Source organism: Festucalex cinctus, chromosome 2 (assembly GCF_051991245.1).
Source record: "Festucalex cinctus isolate MCC-2025b chromosome 2, RoL_Fcin_1.0, whole genome shotgun sequence".
Classification (NCBI taxonomy): Eukaryota; Metazoa; Chordata; class Actinopteri; order Syngnathiformes; family Syngnathidae; genus Festucalex; species Festucalex cinctus.
The window spans coordinates 32,218,533-32,239,701 of NC_135412.1; the positions used below are offsets into that span (position 1 = coordinate 32,218,533).

Here is a 21,169-nt window from a genome sequence, read left to right on the forward strand (position 1 = left end):
TTGTTTATATTTAAACTTCAGCTGCTGCAGTCAGGCATGAATGACGTCACACATGCTGTAATCACATGAATACAATTTCACCATATGGCCCTCGTACTGAACATTGGACAACTTCCAACATGTAAACTGTGAAATTAGAGGGGGAGACCACTGGGGGAGACCTGGATGTGAATGGAGCATAAGGCTCTTCTTCACTCCCTCATCCTGGGAGTCTGACCATAACCTTGTAAACCTTGACACCACCAACAGGCCACTAGTGGAACAGCAGACAGCCTGTCAAAGGACTGTAACAGTTTTATAATGATGACAGTTGGACCTCACAGGGATTTATTCATTTTCCATTACCTGTATGTGAATAAACATGTGATTACACCGTTGCTGTTCCACTGTACTTCGTTAGTGGCTGCTGATGACTTTAGAGTAGATCAAGTTATGAGCAATAAATTCAGTGTTGTCTTCATTAGTGTTGCATTTACGCTGCTTCATTGTCACTGTATTGTAGAAATCATCTCACATGAAAAACATAAAACCTATTAGGTGCAGCTGCATTATTCAATGCAATGTTAAACGCAAAAAGACTTTTTTTCTTCCCATTTCTACGTTTTACACTGACTAAATCGGAGTCCTCTCATCTATTGTAAATCAAGTCCATCTGTGATGCGCACCAATTCCTGAAGTCATGATTATAAAATGTGTCAGTGAGCAGCCACCTGAGCAGGACCTTGATAAGAAATATTGGAACGCTTGAGTCTTATCCTGTATACTGTTTCCTCTCTGCCATGATGGAGGGGGAGAGAGCGAGCAAAAGAGAGAGAGGAAGAGGAGAAGCGAGGGAGGGAAAAGAGGGTTATGGAAAAGAGAAATGAGGTTGAGCTCTGATGAGGATGAATAGTGAAGAGAGGAGGGGGTGGAGGAAGAGGAGGAGGGTGGGGTAAGAATAAAAGGGGGAAGGGACTGTGAGGAGGGAAGGTAGATGGAGAGAACGGCTGCTGAGAGGGGTCTAACTCTGGCATAAAAGTAAATTCAAATGCATTATTCATGGCACTGTGTGTCGAAATATCATTTACGTGTGCTGTGTTGACTCATGGCTCGTAAAATGAGAAGGACATGAAAAGAAAGAAAGGAAGGGAAAGGAGGAAATAAACAACTCCGGCTTCCTCTCTTCATGGCCAGAAAATAAGGAAACGAGCCCTGCTGTGCTTTCTGTCAACTTATTAGGCATCAATTATTTATTGTATTTTCGGTTTATTATTCTTTATATCTGGATAATAAGCGGAGAAAGACTGAAGTCCGCCTCGAAAGTTTGCAGGTGGAAAAAGAGGGCAGTAGAGGCTTTGGGTACAAAAAATGCTAATGCAGCAGGGGAAAGGAAACACTCATCACTTGCTATTGATTCTAAAATCTAAACACAGTATGAAGAGCAGGAACGCCGCCTCCCCTCTCCTTCGCTTTTTTTTCTTCTTTTAAATCAGTCCCAGTTGTTCTTTCTTTAAGTCTTAAATTATCTGTGCAGGATCTGGACCAAGATAATTAGCAACGAGTCAGTGCTAAGCACATTTCTACATTATTTAGTGATGAATGTTATACAGTACTTGACTTCTCAGTGGCTCTATTGAGTGCAAATTTAAGTGAATTAATTCTGAAATTTGACACTCCTGTTCAAAATACAAAAACTTTTGAGAGCTTACTAAAAATGGAAGCATCAGCAATAAACGTCATGATGCGTGGATGGTCTTTGAGATAAACAATGACATGTGGCTTGATAAACATGTTAAGCAGTGTATATATTTATTTCCTGCATAATGAAGGTTCTCGCAATTTTACTGTACTGTACTAACATTAGGCCTCCAGTTTACAAGACAGCCTTATATTGGCACCACAGTGACTCCTACAGGTGAAAAGCAGGATAGCATGCTTCGATTGGACTGACAGTACAGTAATGACAATAGATCATCCCAAGTGGTGTAAAGAAAGGGGGGGAGCAAAAAACTGAAAGACCAAAACAAAGCAAGCAATGTTCATGTTACAAAATTATAACATGCTCCAACTTGTCACGCAATTGAAATATGGTATTTAACTCTACAGTGTATTTCCTGTTGCATCACGTTGTCCCCTTTTTTGTAACAATTCAATTCTAAATGCATTATCAAATGGCCAGAGAAGGAATAGCTTGTTTACCTTTGATTTCTCTATTCTGTATGTTAGGTCCAGACACATTAGGACAATTTTGATTTTCAGCATTTTGCCCAAACGTGATGCCACAAAGGATTTGAAATAAAACAATAAAATATATTTGAGTCAATTATATTTAAGAGTATTCATAAAAATATAACTTACCACTGATGAATCAAATCAACACTAACATTTCTCTGAGGGAATTTTTTGCCAGACCTTCAGTGCAGCCACCTTCAATTGCATTGATATGATTATTGATAATGATCATCTTTGTTGGACGAATTTGTTTGCAGTTATGGGGAGGGAACATAAATATTAAAATACCAAACTGCTTTCGGTGGTGTTACTCTTTTTTTTCTTTTTTCTTTTTTTTGATAGTTAATACGAGTACTATATATGTACAAATAAAATCTCTACTATAGGACGTGGGAGGCATGCACACACACACACACACACACACACACACACACACGCACACACACACACACAGGTCAGGTCAACTCCTCCCTCTCACCCTTCGGCAGATGCGAAAGGCTCTACTGTAAGCAGTATGAAGTATACAACCATGTCAACCACAAACACCAAGATGAATAATCTTTGCAATTATTTATCAGAACTGTCTTCACAAAGCACACTAAATGTGTGCATACAGTATATGTTGTACACCTACGTACATGTGTATATCCTGTGAAGGTGGGAGCATATATATATGACCTGCTCCACATTTTCAGATTTATAATGCCAGTGGAGAGCATCATCACAGAATCACTTCATCTTCTCTCTCTCTTTTTTATTTTTTTATTTTTATTACACCACATTTGTTTTCATTTTCCTCCCAAGGCCTGGCTGGCTGAATACATCACAGATCTCCCACGGGGCGACAAGGCCAACCTCGCCACCGCGGGAGACAATTGGATGACGGGGAGGGATTTCAGAGCATGCTTCATCATTAGAAGCATTAGCATTATCTTGACTTGGAAAACATTATTGCGGGATTACCATTAGCGGGATGAGGAGACATATCGGTGGGGGCAACGGTCAAGTTTATTGGTCATAATGGCCAAAACGTTTAAGTGACAAATGGAGTGATTAAGAATGTCAGGCTACAGGAAGAGCCTTTTTAAATAAAATTCCAAAATGAAAATATAGCAATTCTGTCTATACTTATTAACATTTCTTTTTTTTTTTTTTTCAAATCTTGCTGTCAGCTACCATTTGGGTGATTTAGATCAGACAAGTCATTTGAGACACTTTTGAAGCCCGAGGCTAGAGTGGATAACAGAATCAGCAGGACGACTGCTAAGGGTGGAGATGATTTGGCATTCGGGTTTAGCATGGAGAGGTCAATGGCCGGTTAATGCACAATGTAATACATGATTGTCTCATGGAGCCCGAGGAGGAGGGGCGTTGAGGTCAAAGGGTGGAGTTCAGACTTGTTTGGGGGTCAACGTGGACACAGTAGGAGCATGAGTCACTGAATTATGCCCATTTGTCATCGGACTTCAGTCGGAATATCAATGCCCCGTTCACAACAATCCTGAGATTTTAAGACTACAATGCCACAAAGCTTGTGCGAGAATGTCCTTTGGACTAATGAGACAAAAGTGAATCTTTTTCAACCGGTCACATCAGACGCAAAATAAAGCATCCAAACTAAGAGAGCACTTTCCTACTGTGTCACACAAAGAAGGCTCGCTTGTGTTCTGGGCAACTTTGCTGCACCCGCTACTGGGTATATTTAGAGTCTGCAAGGTACAATAGAATCTCCAGACTATCAAAGCACTCAGGAATGAAAAGCCTCAGCCACAGGTTACGCAGCCTCCAATACGATAATGACCCAAAACAAATGGCTACAAACAACCAAGAAGAGCTAAGAGCAAAACAATGGACTATTCAGAAGATTCCTGATATAAATTCTATTGAACATCTGTGGAAGGAGCTGAAACATGCTGTCAGGATCAGTTTGCTCACGACAAGGAGGCAAAAATAGCTGTCGACAGGTGCACAAGTCCCAGTGAGAGTTACAAGAAATCACCCGATTGTAGCAATTGCCTCGAAATGTTGTGCAGCAAAAATATTCAGTTAAGGCTACCCTCTGTTTTGTGCAGGCCAGTTTCATTCATTTGTTTATTCAAATAGTCGTGGATTACAATGAAATAAATAAAGCTTTATTTTTATCATGTATTTACGTGTCTGTACACATCTACTGTTGAGGCAATTTGTGTTGTGATATTCAAAATAGCGGTAATTATAATTACACACCCTCATTTGGGGTGTGCTGGATGAAGTCGATGATGCAGGCAGACTTTTAAAGCAGGAGGCCATCACCATCTTTCTATGATCATTTATGCAAGCGTCTTCCATTCCTGTCTTAACACTTAACTGCAGGTTTCAGATCATGATCGATAAATCTAAAATTAAACTAAAATCTAAAATATTTTCACTTACTGTCATTCCCGACTTCATTTTCATGTGCAATGTTGACAGCCAGTACTGAAACTGATAACATCTATATCATTTCAAGGACATACAATATCACCCATGAGCCATGCCTCCTTACATGAATACATACAGGAAAGGTTTCCAGCTACACTTTTCCATAATTGAATTCCCAAGGACATGGGAGGAGGTGGGGTGGGGGTATGGGGGAAATAGAAAAGGTTGAAGGGAGGGAGCACAAATGATACATACTAAGGATTTTGTACGATGAGTACACAAAAGAAAATCTTACACAAAGACTTCAAAACCATTAAATTATTATAAAGCATTCAACCATAGAACTGTACACCTTGGAAAAGTCTGCCATGTCGCAACATATATGATCGGGTTAAAAAAATAAAATGAAATAACAGCCCAGACTGCAATAAGCAATGCAATTGGACATCCAAATCGCATGGCCTTTACTCCACTGGGGGTAAAATTACTTGTCTGCTCACTGCACTGAATATAATAGCAGTAACCCTTAACCGAGTAGACTGAACACGTTTGATGGTTTGGAGGCTACCTAACTGCCAATCAAATCAAATCCACCCGAATTAGATTTGCATAGAGACACTGCAATGAAACATCTTGAGGATCACGGAGACATGTTTCAGGGAAACGCATCACTGTAGATATCAGATACTGATCATTTAAAACCTAAACTGGTTATTTCAAAATGAGATTTTTATTTTACTTTTGACATTTAATTAGTAGGTTAAAATGGAAAGTAGTAGAAAACGTATCAAAATACAGTAATGCAAGTGACTTGATGTTGAAGAAGAGACAGTCCCCTTTAGTTTTGAGTGGGACATTTTCTATTGATACAACAGCGCTCTCTGTTGGTTGGTGATGAGAACTTAACCATGTAACGACACTAAACGAGAAGCGGACACTTCATTAGATACAGCACACCCTCTCCCACCATCCAATACACTCGATTTTATTTCATCAGGTACCCTCCAAACTCAACTGTATGTGTGGTATAAAAGTGGTCAGCATGTCCGCCTCACAGTTCTGAGGTAAGTCGTCCGAATTCCCCTCTGGCCAGCCTGTGTGACTTTTGCGTGTATGAATGTGAAAAGTTGTCTGTATGTACCCGAGTGAGGACAGGCAGTATAGAAAATGGCTGACCGGAAGGTCAACAATACTTTCCATTGATTTTCTTCTTACATGCACACTGACAAGCCAGGTCATTAAGTACACTTTCACAAATATAATTAGGATCCTATTTGAAAAGTGAAATCAAATATTCATATAGATGGGACTAACAAGAGAGGTTTTGATAAAAATACTGTAGTCTTTATTAGATGTTATTTCACAGTACAGTATACATTTTAGACAAACATCATACAGTGGCAAATCTCACAATAGGTGATTGATTTATGAATGAACTAATAAATTCAATCAGAATCTATATTTAATTTAAATAGACTCGATCAGGGCGGCACGGTGGCCGAGTGGTTAGCACGTCCCCCTCCCAGTTCTGAGGACTCCGGTTCAAGTCCAGGCTCCGGCCTTCCTGGGTGGAGTTTGCATGTTCTCCCCGTGCCCGCGTGGGTCTTCTCCGGGTACTCCGGTCTCCTCCCACATTCCAAAGACATGCATGGCAGGTTAATTGAGCGCCCCAAATTGTCCCTAGGTGTGCTTGTGAGTGTGGATGGTTGTTTGTCTCTGTGCGCGCTGCGATTGGCTGGCAACCAGTTCAGGGTGTCCCCTGCCTGCTGCCCAGAGTCAGCTGAGATAGGCGCCAGCACCTCCCGCGACCCTTGTGAGGAATAAGCGGTCAAGAAAATGGATGGATGGATAGACTCGATCATGCTGTTTACATTTTCACGAGACCAAGTCGACACCTAACAATTAATCAACAATACTCAAACCGGATGTAGTCAGAGTTTAGAGTGTCACAAAGTCCTTGAAAAACAAAATGACAAAAAATAAATATGTACTGTGAATTTTGCCATTCAGTTTCTTGTGTGCAAAAAGAAGTGAAACATTGAACTGTTGGACATGTGCATTCAAAGTTTAGAGACGGTCAAATAAAGTTCAGGTGTAAAGGTTATCATGGATGGATGGATGAATTTCACTGACTGGCCCTGCTGAAGTACTGCAACAATGCATTTCTAACAACAGGCCCTTCTACGGTAAAATCCTCAGGTGAAGCCTGAGCAGGTGGCGGAACGTTCACATGACTTGCAGGCTGTGCCTCCTGGAACTCGTCACCGTGCTCCTCGCAAATGTTATGCAGCACACAACAGGCCAGAGCCATTTTGCTGGCAAGCTCCACTTTACACTCTAGTTTCTTCGTGAGGCATTTCCATCGACCTTTCAGTCTCCTGAAGGCCGCTTGCAAAACAGACCTTGCACAGTTCAGTCGAGAATTGTAAGCGACTTGTACCGGAGTCAGGTGTTTCGTACCCCGGATGGGCGTCATGAGCCAGTCCTTCGAGGGGTAAGCTGGGCCACCGATGAGGTAATGGCCGACATCACAGCCTGAGATGTTGACTTTGTTTTGACCAAACAACCGGCCATCACTTAGAAGCTCCCACAATGGTGACTGTTGCAACCCTACTGTGGCATCAGACACACTACCCGGGGAGTCAACACAAATGTCCCAAAAGCGTCCTTTTCCATCCACAACCACCTGAAGAATGACAGAATATGTGCCCTTCAGGTTTCTGTATTGTTGGGGGTTCTCAGTTGGAGTCGCTATTAGAATGTGACAAGCACCGATTACACCTACACACTGTGGTGCTCCCCAAGTGCTAAGAAACAAGGTGGACTTCTCCACCAACTTTTCAGCATCAGGGAATGTGATGTGGATGGGAAGCAGTAGCTTAATGAGCGCGTTGCAGAAATCTCGCACGCACAAGAACACGGTACTGAGGCCCACCCCAAAGAGACGGCTGGTGACATTGTAGCCACCACCGTTGGCCAGCTTCCAAATGGCAATCGCGACCCTCTTTTCAAAAGGGATACAAAGACGGAATCTTGTGTCCCTTCTCCCCATAGCACTGCTCACCCGACTGCAGATGTACTCAAAGGACGTCTTGGATAAATGGAAATTCTGATGGAACTCCGATGGGCTGAAATCCGGAACAACGTGGTCCCACCAGTGCCGGGAACGCGGACGCATCCACACAGAAGGTGCAGCTCGCCTCGACATGAGCCACAACAGCACCTGATGAGTCAGACAAGCAAACACATGTTATTAGTCAACCCCAATCCAGTCCATCAAATTTCAAATATGGAACACATGGAAAGAAGTACATAAACATGAACTTGTTTTGTAAATATTAGCTGTCCCGAGATAAACTGAAATCACTGAAGCTCTTATAAAAGTGATTCTAATCTTAACAAACTTGAGCACCCCCTACAATGTTTTTTGTCCCTCCATCTGGATGACATATCAAATTACAGATGAAATAGTTTTCTTTAAATCATTTTTTATGCAATTTATTTTTGTTGAGAAGACTTCATTGTGATTGATAAAACACCTTGGATTTTTCACATATAGTGTATGCTCTGAAAGTGCATCTCTCAACATAAATACAACCCAGGCTGTTACTAAAACTGTTTCCCCCTTTATCAAAAGAAAGCACAAAATGCTCTCACGGGGAGGCAACAAAGAGCATCGTTTCAAAAGAGAACTAGAAAATGTGTCACAGTGGCAATAATAACATTACTTTTTAAAAGTTACCTTCTTCCTGTTACGTAATCTCTGATGATGCATGTCACGGAGAAGTTGAAGAAGTCGATAACGGGTTCCAATATAAGCTCGCAAAGTCAGGAGCAGTATTTTCACAGACTCCTTCTCCATTGTTGTTGTGTTTTCTTCTTCTACTTCTTCTTCTTCTTCTTCCGCGAATGGCGGTTGGCATACAGCGTGCCGGTGCTTTACCGCCAGTTTATGTTTCTACTTCTTCCGTGGTCTTCTTCCATTTCTCCTCATTGGGACAGTCACTGTCGGCACGTGACTTGGACACGTGATGCGGCCGCATTGCGCTTCCTCGGAAAACTAAACTAAATCAATTCTCCATTCAACTTGATTCGTACCTTAATGCAGTCGCCATATTGGATGTGGAAAAGTGGATCGTTAGGCCGAATATGCCCCATTTCTTTGATTTATTTTCCAGAGACGTCGCCTACTGTTTCACAGTAAGCGGTGAGATTTTATGGGATTAAGACTGAACAATTACTTACGATTGTATCTGGCGATGATAACATCAATTTACCAATTTGCTTGCTTTGTGATTGACATGAACGAATAATAACTTCTTTTTTTTTTTAAGTGATTGCTGTAACTAAATTGATATAAATCACAAAATAAGTCATGATTAATTAGGATCTGATTTAGGTCTTAATGTTACAAAGACTTACAAAGATATTTCAGTGATTAATTTGGTGCCACGCTAAACATTTCAGTAAATATCATTAAAAACACACAAACTAACTGACTAACTAACTAACTAACTAACTAACTAACTAACTAACTAACTAACTAACTAACTAACTTTATTTCGGAACACAAATATACAGACAAACAACAGAGGCTGAAAGCTATACTACAAAAAAAATATAGGCTACTCTAAAAAGCACAGAAATCTGAACTCCTCTGTGTTTTCAAATTTAGGTCTCTGATTCATGTATCAACATGTTTAAAGTGACAGTGTGTCGATTTTTTTGCCTTCTGATGGTGAACTAGTAGACTGCAAAAACCTAAGTTTGAAGCACATGCATTTTGAAGCACACACACTACGATGCCTCAAGCCTACCACCACTTTCTATGCTTGCTAAGTTTGTCTCGGGTATCCGACCCGAAGCACAATGATGGCAGCTAAACACGTCAGGCTTATGTAAGGTGTGGGATGACCGTTGTAATATAATTAGCAATGCAATTATATGAAAAATGTACATTGATGATGTGATAGAACATATTTTTTGGCATATTATTGAAGTAGTTGGTTTTTCAAATTAATGAACATTGAAAAGAATCTAAATTTCTACACAGTGTCTCTTTAAGAGACCAGACAACGGCCCGCATTAATTATTATTTTTCAAAATGCATATATTTCATTTTGTTTGATGTTGTTTGTAATATTTAGTTGACTGGCCTATCAAAAAAATTAAACCAAATTTTGAATCAAACTATTACCACATGGAAATGTAAACCCAACAGGCACGAGGACCCAGCATGCTCTTCCAGGGCTACCCCAGCCTGCAGGTTGTGTTTGTCCCAACAGGAGCACATTCTTGTGTGCAACTGCAAGTATGGATAAGTCTACAGTTTGTGCATTGGCTTTAGCACTTGGTGCATTTATGCAATTTAATACAGTTTACACTCTGGATTCTAGCAGCAATTTGACAGGTAAGATGTGTATAATTTTTGTAGTCATCTTTACTTAGTTAAAAAAACACAACGAAAAAAACTTCTCAAAGTTGATACTCTCTTGTCTATTTATTTTATTTTATTTTTTTACTTAGTGACTCTCCCGAAAGCAGGTCAATGCCCTCGTCTTCTTAAAGTAGTGCCATCACATAAAGGGTGCGTGTGTGATGAAGACTGTCCAGAGGACCACAAGTGTTGCGTCTTTGATTGTGGAGCTGTCTGTGTCCCTCCCTCTTTCAGTATGAGCCACAATAGTTTTCCTCATGGAAGTTTCACTCCTGTGTCCTTCTATGGGACACACCCTTTCACCTTGAAACCTGCTCATCTCGCCATGTTGATGCTTTTCAGCTAAGCCAGGAGGGTGTCCTCGTAGAAAATGGGGCTCTGGGATGTGTGCCGAGTTCTGCTCTGATGACAGTGACTGCCCCAATGAAGAGAAATGCTGCCACAACGGATGCGGACATCAGTGCATCACACCTTACAAAGGTTTGATAAAGTGGGATAGTTTTCTGTAATTAATCCGTTGGCATACTTTTTGCTCTGACTGTAACCCTGAATTCTGTTTTTGTTTGTTTTTGTGTGTCAGTGAAGCCAGGCCGCTGCGCCCTGCCCCAAGGAACTCCCATGTGTGCGGAGTATTGCTACCATGATGGTCAGTGTCCAGGGGAGCAGAAATGCTGCAGGACAACATGTGGTCATGCCTGTAGTGAGCCTTGTTGAGTGGATAACAATCAACTTAATGATAAAAATAGAGGCGCCAGGAGAATTAAAAAAAAAGAAAAAAAAAAGAAAAGAAAAAAAAAGTTTTCTTCCAAATAATATTGAGGTAGGTCCGCAAATAACCAGCTGCCTCTTAATGGTGGCCACATAGTAAATAATGGTATTTAGATCGTCATATTTTGACAATGAGCTTACATAATTTCCTGTTTTTTTTTTTTTTTAAATAAATCTTGGATATGAGAAATGTGTTGCACTTTTATGTCTGGAAACATGCCATGAGCAAAAACATGCTTATAGGTATATAGCTAGGAGCTACACTTCAACACAAGTATTTACTTTAAATGGCATGTATATGTGTGTGTGTTTATCTATCTATCTATCCATCTATCTATCTATCTATCTATCAAAAAAAATAATATATATATATATATATATATATATATATATATATATATATATATATATATATCAGCACAACTTCTACACGGCTGTCAGTGGTGGTTTCATTAATAATGGCACCCCATCAGCGTATACATTTCTCTTTAATAACCGCTTGAAGAGGAAACCGTTTGCAGACCCCCCACCCCGCCCACACAGTGACCTAATGTGTTGGGGGTGAGCTTTGGATACAGAGGCCTCTTGTGTTTGTCTGCCCCATTGGAGTTTGCTTGTACAGTACGGTACATAAATGAGGGCAGTCAGGGAGAAATAATCCAGTTCTAACACTGATGCACTTCACAAACGTCTTCTCAGCTCATAATTGCAATGTTTGAAACTGTAAAAGCATGCATAAGCGGGGAAAAATAGATAACACATCCATGTTTTATTTTTCAGTTTAATGTCAAATTGAAAACTTAAGAAAAACAAAATTATAGAAGATGCCCTTTATGTCCACATTCCACTTCATTAAATACAGTGACAGAATCTTCGTGGTACAATCTTACTTTACTGCAGTAATGGGAGAAGCAGGGAGTGTTGCGTCAGGAAGAACATCTGGCCGAAAATCTGTCAAACAAACCATACAAGTGACTGGCGAGACCGGCGACCCCTGATGGGACAGGCTGAAAGTTGCAGCACCTGATTAAAGTGTTAAAATGGACCGTGTGTATTTTTTATTTTTTTATTTTATTCATTTAAAAAATAAATAATAATAATAATAATAATAAAAAAATTTAACAATATGCAAAAAAAAAAATATGTTATATAAGCTGACATGCTTCATCATCATCATCATCATCTTTCTGCTTCAGATGCTCGAAGGAGACAAATTTCGCAAGTAATCGGTGGTAGGCAAGCGGAATCGCCTCTGAGGATGCTCTCAAAATGCATGTACAGTGTTCCCTTGTTTTCCGCTGGGCTTAGGTTCCAAACAATACCCGCAATAAATTAAATCCGCAAAGTAGTTAGCTTTATGTTTTACATTTATTATAAATGTTTTAAGGTTCAAAAAACCCTTCACAACACAGTTTATATACTTTTGTCATCGAGGCATTTACATTTTATCACATTTCTCTCTTGTTTAAACATTCATAAATGTTATAAAATAGGTAACTTTAAAAAAAAAAAAATGCATGCAAAATTGCACTAAAAACATCCGCAATACAGGGATGCTGGTAAAAGTGAACCGCTTTATAGCAAGGGGAACACTGTACTTCAAACTTTGGTCATTGCATTCTATTAGTTCACCACTAAATGGTTAAAAAAAAAAAAAGTTAAAAATATCTACACCTAGTTTCTGTCGTGCATGCTTTAACAAGTGCAGCTCATTCGCTACAGTCTTCCTGTCAGGCTATGGCCCCGTAAATGGGGAGTCACAGTAAGTTTCCTTGCATGTAGCTTGACTAGCCAAATAAAAACAATATATACCTCTATGAGTGGAAAAAAAGTAAGAACTTGGTAGATAGAGAGTCCTAGTTGCCAGTCAAAATTAAGGCTTTGATTTCAAGAACAGACATTCAGGTCTCCAGACTGCCCCTAAATGGTGGCATTTTGCCCTAAAATTTTAGAAAGTACAACTAAAACTTCCATCTACTTGCGCCAGTGCAACCTGTAAATTTGAAATAGTCCATCCATCCATCCATCCATTTTCTTGACCGCTTATTCCTCACAAGGGTCGCGGGGGCTGCTGGTGCCTATCTCAGCTGGCTCTGGGCAGTAGGCGGGGGACACCCTGGACTGGTTGCCAACCAATCGCAGGGCACACAGAGACAAACAACCATCCACACCCACACGCACACCTAGGGACAATTCGGAGCGCCCAATTAACCTGCCATGCATGTCTTTGGAATGTGGGAGGAGACCGGAGTACCCGGAGAAGACCCACGCGGGCACGGGGAGAACATGCAAACTCCACCCAGGAAGGTCCGAGCCTGGACTCGAACCGGAGACCTCAGAACTGGGAAGCGGACGTGCTAACCACTCGACTACCGTGCCGCCCTAAATTTGAAATAGTGTAACGTAAATAGTGAAAATCAGTGAGATGAATATTTTGCAAGTCAATTTACAGTGCGTGCTCCCAAAAGGTGACTCTTGACTACATGTGTAGCCCTGAATATCAATAAAATGGTAATTCCAAATAAATCATGAACCATTTTGCAACAACAAAATGGAAGCAAAAGCACATTCTGAACAACCGTGTAATGAATCCACTTGTGTAGTGATTCCCAACCATTGGACCATTTTAATTAGTCCAAAAAAAAAAAAAAAAAAAAAGAATAAATAAAAAATTTAAAAAATATATATGTAGTGTCTTTGTTCATATATCTCAGTGACAAACTCCACAGTACTGACAGGCCAAAACAATTAAAAGGCTCTTCCACTAGATGGCAGAAGTGTAATTAACCGTTGAAGCCACATTTTTGCCAGATAGATTTTACACGAAAAAAAAAAACAAGTTGGCCTACATGTGGTGGGGGCGGGGGGCTGATATCCTCGAAAATCTTAATAATTTCCATAATTCCATTCAAAAAGTAGATTATAGATTTTGGGCCCAAAATTGAAGTGATTTCAAATATTTATCTTTACATTATTTGGGCTTGCAGCTCATAAAACCCACAAAAACAGTGTCAAAAAAGTAGAATACTGTGAAGCGATCACCATGCATATGTGAGTTTTGCAGGTAAAATAAGGATGGGTAATTCAGTACTATCAAGAGAAAAAAAAAACAGACATGACAGCAAGCATCAAGAAAGTCTTGTTTTCCAGGACCCCCAGGCATTGCCACGGCGCATCGGCGCAGTGACAAAGGGATTCCCAACTGACTACTGAAGATTGACATATTGTCCATCCATCCCTTTTTCCATGCAAAACACTGGGAAACATTGGGATGTATGCATGATTTCTTCAGTGTTCAATTTTTTTTTTTTAATCCTATTTTTTGTGGGTTTTATGAGTTGGAAGCCCAAATAATGTAAAGATAAAGAAATACTTGAAACCACTTAAATCGTGGGCCCTGAATCTATAATCTATGAAAGTTTGACTTTTTGAATGGGATTATGGAAGTAATTCAACTTTTCGAGGATATTCTAACTCTTTGACCAGCAACTGTATATTTGGAGTAAATTGAGTGAACCTCATTTTTCAGTGTTTATATTTTTACAACATTTTGTCTTATGGTGTTCTGTGCAGTTTTTCACATGTAAAATACATGCCTTGGCTAAATATAGGTTGGAAAGCACCGCAGAAACTTCAAGTGTCAATCTGTTGTGAACATTGTTCGGCCATCATGAGTTCAAGACATTCTGCTCATCTGCTTCCTTATGCTTGACAATTATAGAGGATCCTGCCCTCCATATTCAATCCAAAGTCTGTTTTGCACCTCCTTAAGAGCGACTGATCCTGGAAACATGTATTCTAAATAAATAAAATAAACTCAATCAACTGCCCCCTGAATGGAGCTTATTTACCAGTGGTTTTAACTCAAAGAACAGAGTAGAAGAGCGGGCCAAGTCTCAGAGTGGCGGCACGCCCCGCATTTTCCGTATGGCGTTGGCGATCCGTTTGGCCAGTCCTGGGCTTGGCTCCTTAATCTGGAAAGTGCCTGTGAGCAGGTTGTAGAGGGATCCATAACCCACAGCCACTACAGTGCATGTCAGGCAGATGACATTGTACGGCATGCTGAAGTCTGGAGTGGGCAGGTTGACCACCAGCGGTTCTGTGTAGAGGCGCACAAAGTAGCTGGACTCTTCTTTGCTGGGGAAGCTGGAGGCAAGACGAAACACACTGGAATTGGAGCAGAACCTTTCCAACTTGTACAGTCAGAAAACCTACAAAATACTTACAAAGTGTTGAAAAGGGGGCGTCTATGTGTGTCATTTGTATCCATGGCAACAACGCTTGGTACAAGAGAACTGATAACAGAGGACCTAAACATCAAAGAGAAATTAGATTACACACACATGCTGTGGATACATGCGCTCGCCTTGAAAAGGTTGTAGCGGGTGGGGAACGGCGGGTGACCTGGTTGTCATGCACCGCTTCCCCCGTTCACCCCACCCACATGTGCGAGTCCTAAGGTTTCTGCTGTAATGTATTTTATCATGTGACTTTATGAGCTGAGGTTTTTCCAGGTTCTTGCTGTGCCCCTGTTCAAAAAGGGGGAGATCTTGGGGCTTGCCCCTGAAAAATGACCTGCCAGGCTTTCCGTTCTGTTTGCTTGAACAGGCCATGACTTGCCCATTTAGGGATCAATAGTCAGAATCTGAGTTTTTAGAAATACATATCTAGCGTTAGGGGTGTGAATTGCCTAGTACCTGACGATTCGATTCGTATCACGATTCACAGGTCACGATTCGATTCGATACCGATTAATCCTGATACGAATTTACAAGTCGATTGTTGCGATTTTTTTCATTCAAATTTAGAAAATACTAATCAGTAAGCTTGTAGAGTGTAAGATTTATATGAAAATGTATTATTTATTTATCTGAAATTTCAGTCTTATAGAGGTTGTAATCTGTTTCATGTTTGAACAGCATTAAAATAAAATATTAAGGCTTAATGTTCCGTTCATATAACATTCTTCCATGCTCAAGGTGTGAATCCTAACCCAAAGTCAGACGTTTTGTTGAATATTTTTCCATTAAAAATGGAAGTTTAAAAATCGATTCACACACACACACACACACACACACACACACACACACACACACACCCACACACACCCCCACACACACCCACACCCCCACACACGCACCCCCCCCCCCACACGCACACACACACACAAAAAAAGGCAATGATGATAAGACGTTGAATCGGTAAGACTACCGAATGAACAATTCTGAGCTCTTAAAAAAAAAAAAAAAAAAAAAACGATTTTTTTTTTAATCGATTCGAGAATCGCGCGATGTAGTATCGCGATATATCGCCGAACCGATTTTTTTTAACAACCCTATCTAGTATCATTAGCACTGTCAAAAAGTGCGTGTGACAACAAAGGAATCACAAACCCAATGTAGAGGCCATGATTGGGGTCAGGTGTGTACTCGGTCCACCTGAGCAGAACGCTCTCAAACTCCACGGTGACTTCAGTGACAGAGTTGGGAGGAAGCTGCACCAGCATCTCCAGCATGTGCGGCTTCACGCGGTCCTTGGCCGGGTCATAGTGGATATAACCTGGAAGTAGGATGGGGGGAGCACAAGCATCGTCTTGATTAATCCGCCATGTATGACAAAGCCATTGCATCATTCTGCATAGTCAGTATAAGATTACCGCTAGGACAGAATAGAAGAGACTTGTATGATAAGTCGTGATTTTTCTAAACATGTAATTGTAGGCCTCATGGGACAAAAAAAAAAGCGCCCCCCCCCTTTTTTTCCTCTTTTTTTTTTATAAAGAAGTCTGATCTTCGCAGACGATCCTCAGTCTTGCGTCTCTGCAGAAACATTATCACTTGGGTAGATTGCTGGAGTTAATTTGTCTGTTCAAAGACAATACTGGTCCATCTTTCCTCAAAACAAAATAATCGTAGGCCCCCAACTTCTTTCAAAGAATAATTGTTCAGGAGAAAAAGTTCCAGAGCTTTCTATTAAATAAGAATAAATGTTCCCAAAGCAATGTTTTTGTCCCCAGGAAAAAATTGAGTCGGACCAATGTTTATCAGCATCCCAGATGGGCTTTGAAAAATTAAAATTTTGTCACCAATAAGTGCTTCAACGGGCAATTTTGCCTGCTAAGTTTGTTGTTGTACGACACATCTATACAGCCTGCTATCATTTTCTGCCACACAGCCAACCGCTCATACGCCAAAATATGTCAACAAAGTATCTTCCTATAGCCAACTTGAAATTATGAATTAGTAGCTAGTGAATATTGTTAGCTCAAAATTCATTTTGAAATAACATTTCCATGACTGCACTTTGTTCAAATGGGCCCACAATTGTTGAATTGTCCAACATTTGTATTTGCCAAACAATTGTATTGACTTTTTTAACTTTTTTTTTTTTTGGACAAACTGAAATATCGAGCTTTTGGACAATATTAAATTAAGAAAAAGGTGCCTAAACGGTCACAAACACATAGATTCCCTTCTAGAAGTGCACATGTTTTAACCTGCTTCAGACACATTTGAAGTCTGATTTCTGTTGCTCTTCACTCACTGGGACTGTTCGTCTTTCCCTTGCTGGTGACACGGAGGGTGTGGATGTAGAGACGAAAGTACCAGGGCACCATGTCCAGCAGCAGCACAGGAAACGACCTGTACGGGTGGTTATTGTATATCAGCGTGTGGATCTCTCCAGTATGCACCCCGTAACCGGCCAAATAGCGCTCTGCGTGGAGCAAGGGGCGCAGCATGTGACCTGTAGGAGGACAGAAAGGAAATTTAAAACAAAATACAACTAGAAGTGGTTAAAATGTCTTTCCTGCTGTAGCCAACCAGCTGCTTTTCTGAATCACCTTCACTAGCTTTCCAGCGAATCAGAATATTGAGAGAGTGTGTTGTGCCAAAGGTGCTTTTTTGGGTCAAGTCGTAGACATAGAAGGTCCGTCTGTCCCCGAGCACCACTGCTGGGCTGAGCAGCGGAGTAGGAGGGCTCACCTCAAAATTCTCCCCCTGTAAAATGACTACTATTATTCTACAATGTGTGCAGAAAAGATGTTTGTGTTTGCTGAGATTTCAGTGTGCCAAATTGAACCTCAGCACTGTCTGACACGTCGACGTAGATTTTACTGGAGGACGCCAGCGGACAAGCCTCAGTCAGGGTGCGGGAGAACATCTTGAAGAGAGACCACTCTGTGGAACAGGGTGTTAAAACATGTTCTTTCCGTGGTCGACAAAGCTGAAACATTAGCCTAGTGGGATTCTTACCTTGTTTGCCTTGCCCAGAAGTGTAAAGGTCAAAGACCACATTCAGCGTCTGTCTCAGCTCCCACAAGGTGCTTGTGCAGTGTGCATCCTGGCACACGGGCCGGATGTGCACTGCCTGGGAATAAAAACTACTGTGGAAGACTTTCTCCGACTTCAACAGCACAGCAAGGCCCGCCTGTGGGAGCAAAGTGGCACCATTAGCAACAAGAGGAGTTTGCTGATGTTAGTTAGAAACGTTGACGTCCAAAGACAATGCAGAGCAAATGACGGCAATGGACGCGTGATAGAACATTCAAGACGCACCTTGGAGCCACATGGCAAGAGTTTCTTCCAGGGTGTCAAATTTTCAGTGCAGACAACCTCACGTGGAAGGGTGGCGTAGCGAAGGAAGCGGTGGTTGGTCACTGAGGGCGTGAGAGAGAAAAATTTGCATCAAGCTAAGCCACGTTTCATCAACAAATTCATTTAGTTACAGTCCAGTTCAAATGGTAAACCTTGATATAGCTTTTTGGCCAATTTCTCTAATATTGTCATCTAACTTTTAAATGACACCAAATAGTAACAGATAATCATTTTGAAATTAACTTGGCTAACATTTGCCACTACAATCCTGTCGCATGATACAGCCAGTTTACCTGACTGCAGTGATTGGTGGAAAATGTAACCTAATGGAATGCCTCCATAATAGCGTTTTCCAAATGTGAGGAGCCATCAGTCATCAGTTTACATAACACAAAGAATGCTGAACAGTGTCAAATGGTACCATTGCCTATCCCCAGTGGCTTGAAGGAGGCGCTGGGCTGAATGCTGTTAGTGGAATCACAGTTCAATGATGCGCAGAAGATCCCTGCCAAAACATTTGTCAGCTCCTGCCACGTGCCATCCACACTGAAAAAAAATCAAGAAAATAACAACTTCACTGTAATATGCGATTGAATAAAAAATAAAATAAATAAATAAAAAAAAGACAAGAACCTGAATCTAAGAGTGTGTCTTTCCACGAGCAATTACAACAAGGTGATGTCATGACATCTTTCGAAAGGACGACTACTCACTCTGTTACCGAGTCCTGGAACCAGACCCAGACCTCAGCTCCAGGGGGAGACGAATGATAGGGCTGCCCCCACTGCATGGTCCTCCAGTGCCCCTGCGTAAAGGAGATGTGCAGCTCACGCACGGAGAATTTTGAGATAACTTGTCCAAGTGACTTGGGAAACAGACGGTAGTGGGACACTGCGGAGAAAATTAAAAAAAACAAATGGTGTGTGTTGAAAAAAATTTAAAAAATTAAAAATACTATGGATGTGTCAAAAGAGTAGTTCATATCAGAGCAATGAAAACAATTAATTATTGGTTTATATACACAACTGATTGGACAGGACTTCCTGCTAAAAATCTCAGCATGCTCAACTATTTCTGTCTACAGCACACGCCTGAATGAAAAAGTTCAAGCTTCAGCAGTCAAAAAGTGCGACTGCCGAGCACTGATGTGTGCCTTGTGTCAGGCTTCTACAGTAAGAACCTGTCTGAATGGCAGGCGCAGGGAAAGAGGAGTCAGAGAGAACTTTTCTCCTCATGTACCCATCATGCCGACCAAAAAAACAACAACAAAACAACAACAACAACAAATTATTCGGCAATACAATTTGTGAGCTTCTGTTTGAACAAAGTTCAAAATCACGCTATGAAGCCACGACAAGCTGTGAAGCCATGTATGATAAAACTGCTTTCATCTTAAGTTTCCTTACTTTATTGGGTGTTATGTATTTTTTAAACTTTCCTTTAAATATATGTAAATTAGGGTTGTTAAAAAAATCGATTCGGCAATATATCGCGATACTACAGCACGCAATTCTCGAATCGATTCAATACGCAGCCGAATCGATTTTTTAACATCCATTTTTAATGGAAACATTTTCAACAAAACTTCTAACTTTCACACCTTAAGCATGGAAGAATGTTATATTAATTGAACATTTAGCCTTAATATTTTATTTCAATGCTGTTCAAACATGAAAAATGTTGTTAAACCTGTTTGTTACATACAGTGGCTCATAGTTATAAGATAATAATACATTTTCATACAAATCTTACAGTGTACATGTATAAGTTTACTGAATGGTATTTTCTAAATTTGATAAAAATATCGCAACAATAGACTTGTAAATTCGTATCGGGATTAATCGGTATCGAATCGAATCGTGATACGGATCGAATCGTCAGGTACTAGGCAATTCACACCCCTAATATAAATGTTGTCAATGTATTTTATTTGAGTAATTTTGGCAAATGTTTTAGGTGCTGTCGTTCAAATTGAGCTGGCTTGTCTATGAATGTGTATTTAAAGCTGACTTGCCTATTGAGCAAAATATATAACATAAAGCAAATAGTTACTTTAATTTTCTTTAAGGAACAACATGGGAGAACTTATTTTCACATACGTATGAGGAGCCCGATGAAAAACATTTCACAATATTGCTTATTATTGTTTGCCAAAGGCATAGTGGAGATTCTAGAACCAGTCCTATTATAAACCTTTCCTTTCACAACTATGCTCAAGTTTTATTAGACACGTTTATATTATTTATTTATTTTTTTGGTAAACGTGTAAAAGCGTGCTCAAAGACAGTACTCGCGGCTTTGAACTTTGTAGCTAACTGCTAGCGTACCTTTGTTTTCTCCATTGAAATCTGCTTCCCACAAGGTTCGGAACTGAAAGCTGGCGTAAACATCCCCCGACGCAAGCGGTCTGATGACCAGTTCTTCTTGAAAATCATCTTTCCGCCGCGGGGTGGTTACTGGGACAGCAGAGACCCGGTAGGAAGGTGCCTGCTTCTTAGCAGGAGTCCCTTTTGCAACCTTTGACGCTTGCTCGGTGGTTTTCACTCTTTGTCCGTTTTGCTTTGGCGTGGTAATGTGGCCATTGTTCCGTGTCGAGTCTTGCTTGTGTGCGACGACTAATATCGACAAACTAATAAGAAGCAGGGAGACTGTCGCGCACCTGTGATATGCCATTTCGTCCTCCACTACAGTGAATGACTGTACTACAGTCAACCCGGGAGGAGTGACGAATCGATGTGACTTCCGGATTTTACGTCAC

General features: G+C 40.7%; 3 protein-coding genes across 5 annotated transcripts in view; 1 reads left to right on the forward strand and 2 right to left on the reverse strand.

Moving 5' to 3' along the window:
- The window catches only part of LOC144014587 (uncharacterized), a 10,606-nt gene extending 1,977 nt beyond the window's left edge, over positions 1–8,629 (reverse strand). The window contains exons 1-2 of one of the 2 annotated variants that reach the window (XM_077514632.1): positions 8,354–8,629; positions 7,676–7,834 (exon numbers count right to left, since the gene is read on the reverse strand). In XM_077514632.1, coding sequence (XP_077370758.1) covers positions 7,676–7,834; positions 8,354–8,473 — 279 coding nt within the window. In that variant the 5' untranslated portion in view covers positions 8,474–8,629. Of the gene's footprint in view, positions 1–6,312; positions 7,835–8,353 lie in introns of those variants that run through there. The other variant, XM_077514631.1, reaches the window with a different exon arrangement.
- A 1,235-nt stretch (positions 8,630–9,864) lies between these two features.
- wfdc2 (WAP four-disulfide core domain 2) lies at positions 9,865–10,990 on the forward strand. Of its 2 annotated transcripts, XM_077514633.1 has the most exons (4): positions 9,865–10,021; positions 10,138–10,281; positions 10,391–10,528; positions 10,629–10,990. In XM_077514633.1, the coding sequence occupies exons 1-4, from the start codon at positions 9,925–9,927 to the stop codon at positions 10,760–10,762; spliced, it is 513 nt and encodes a 170-aa protein (XP_077370759.1). In that variant the 5' UTR covers positions 9,865–9,924; the 3' UTR covers positions 10,763–10,990. The 2 variants fall into 2 exon arrangements, with proteins under 2 accessions (XP_077370759.1, XP_077370760.1); XM_077514634.1 differs by lacking the exon at positions 10,138–10,281.
- A 576-nt stretch (positions 10,991–11,566) lies between these two features.
- pigt (phosphatidylinositol glycan anchor biosynthesis, class T) lies at positions 11,567–21,128 on the reverse strand. Its single transcript, XM_077514635.1, has 11 exons — positions 20,739–21,128; positions 19,125–19,302; positions 18,833–18,957; positions 18,373–18,473; positions 18,070–18,244; positions 17,897–17,994; positions 17,658–17,814; positions 17,360–17,560; positions 16,210–16,375; positions 15,043–15,126; positions 11,567–14,962 (listed from the first exon to the last, which is right to left on the reverse strand). Exons 1-11 carry the CDS (start codon positions 21,082–21,084, stop codon positions 14,713–14,715), a joined length of 1,881 nt encoding a protein of 626 aa, XP_077370761.1. The 5' UTR covers positions 21,085–21,128; the 3' UTR covers positions 11,567–14,712.
- Positions 21,129–21,169: the final 41 nt, after the last annotated feature.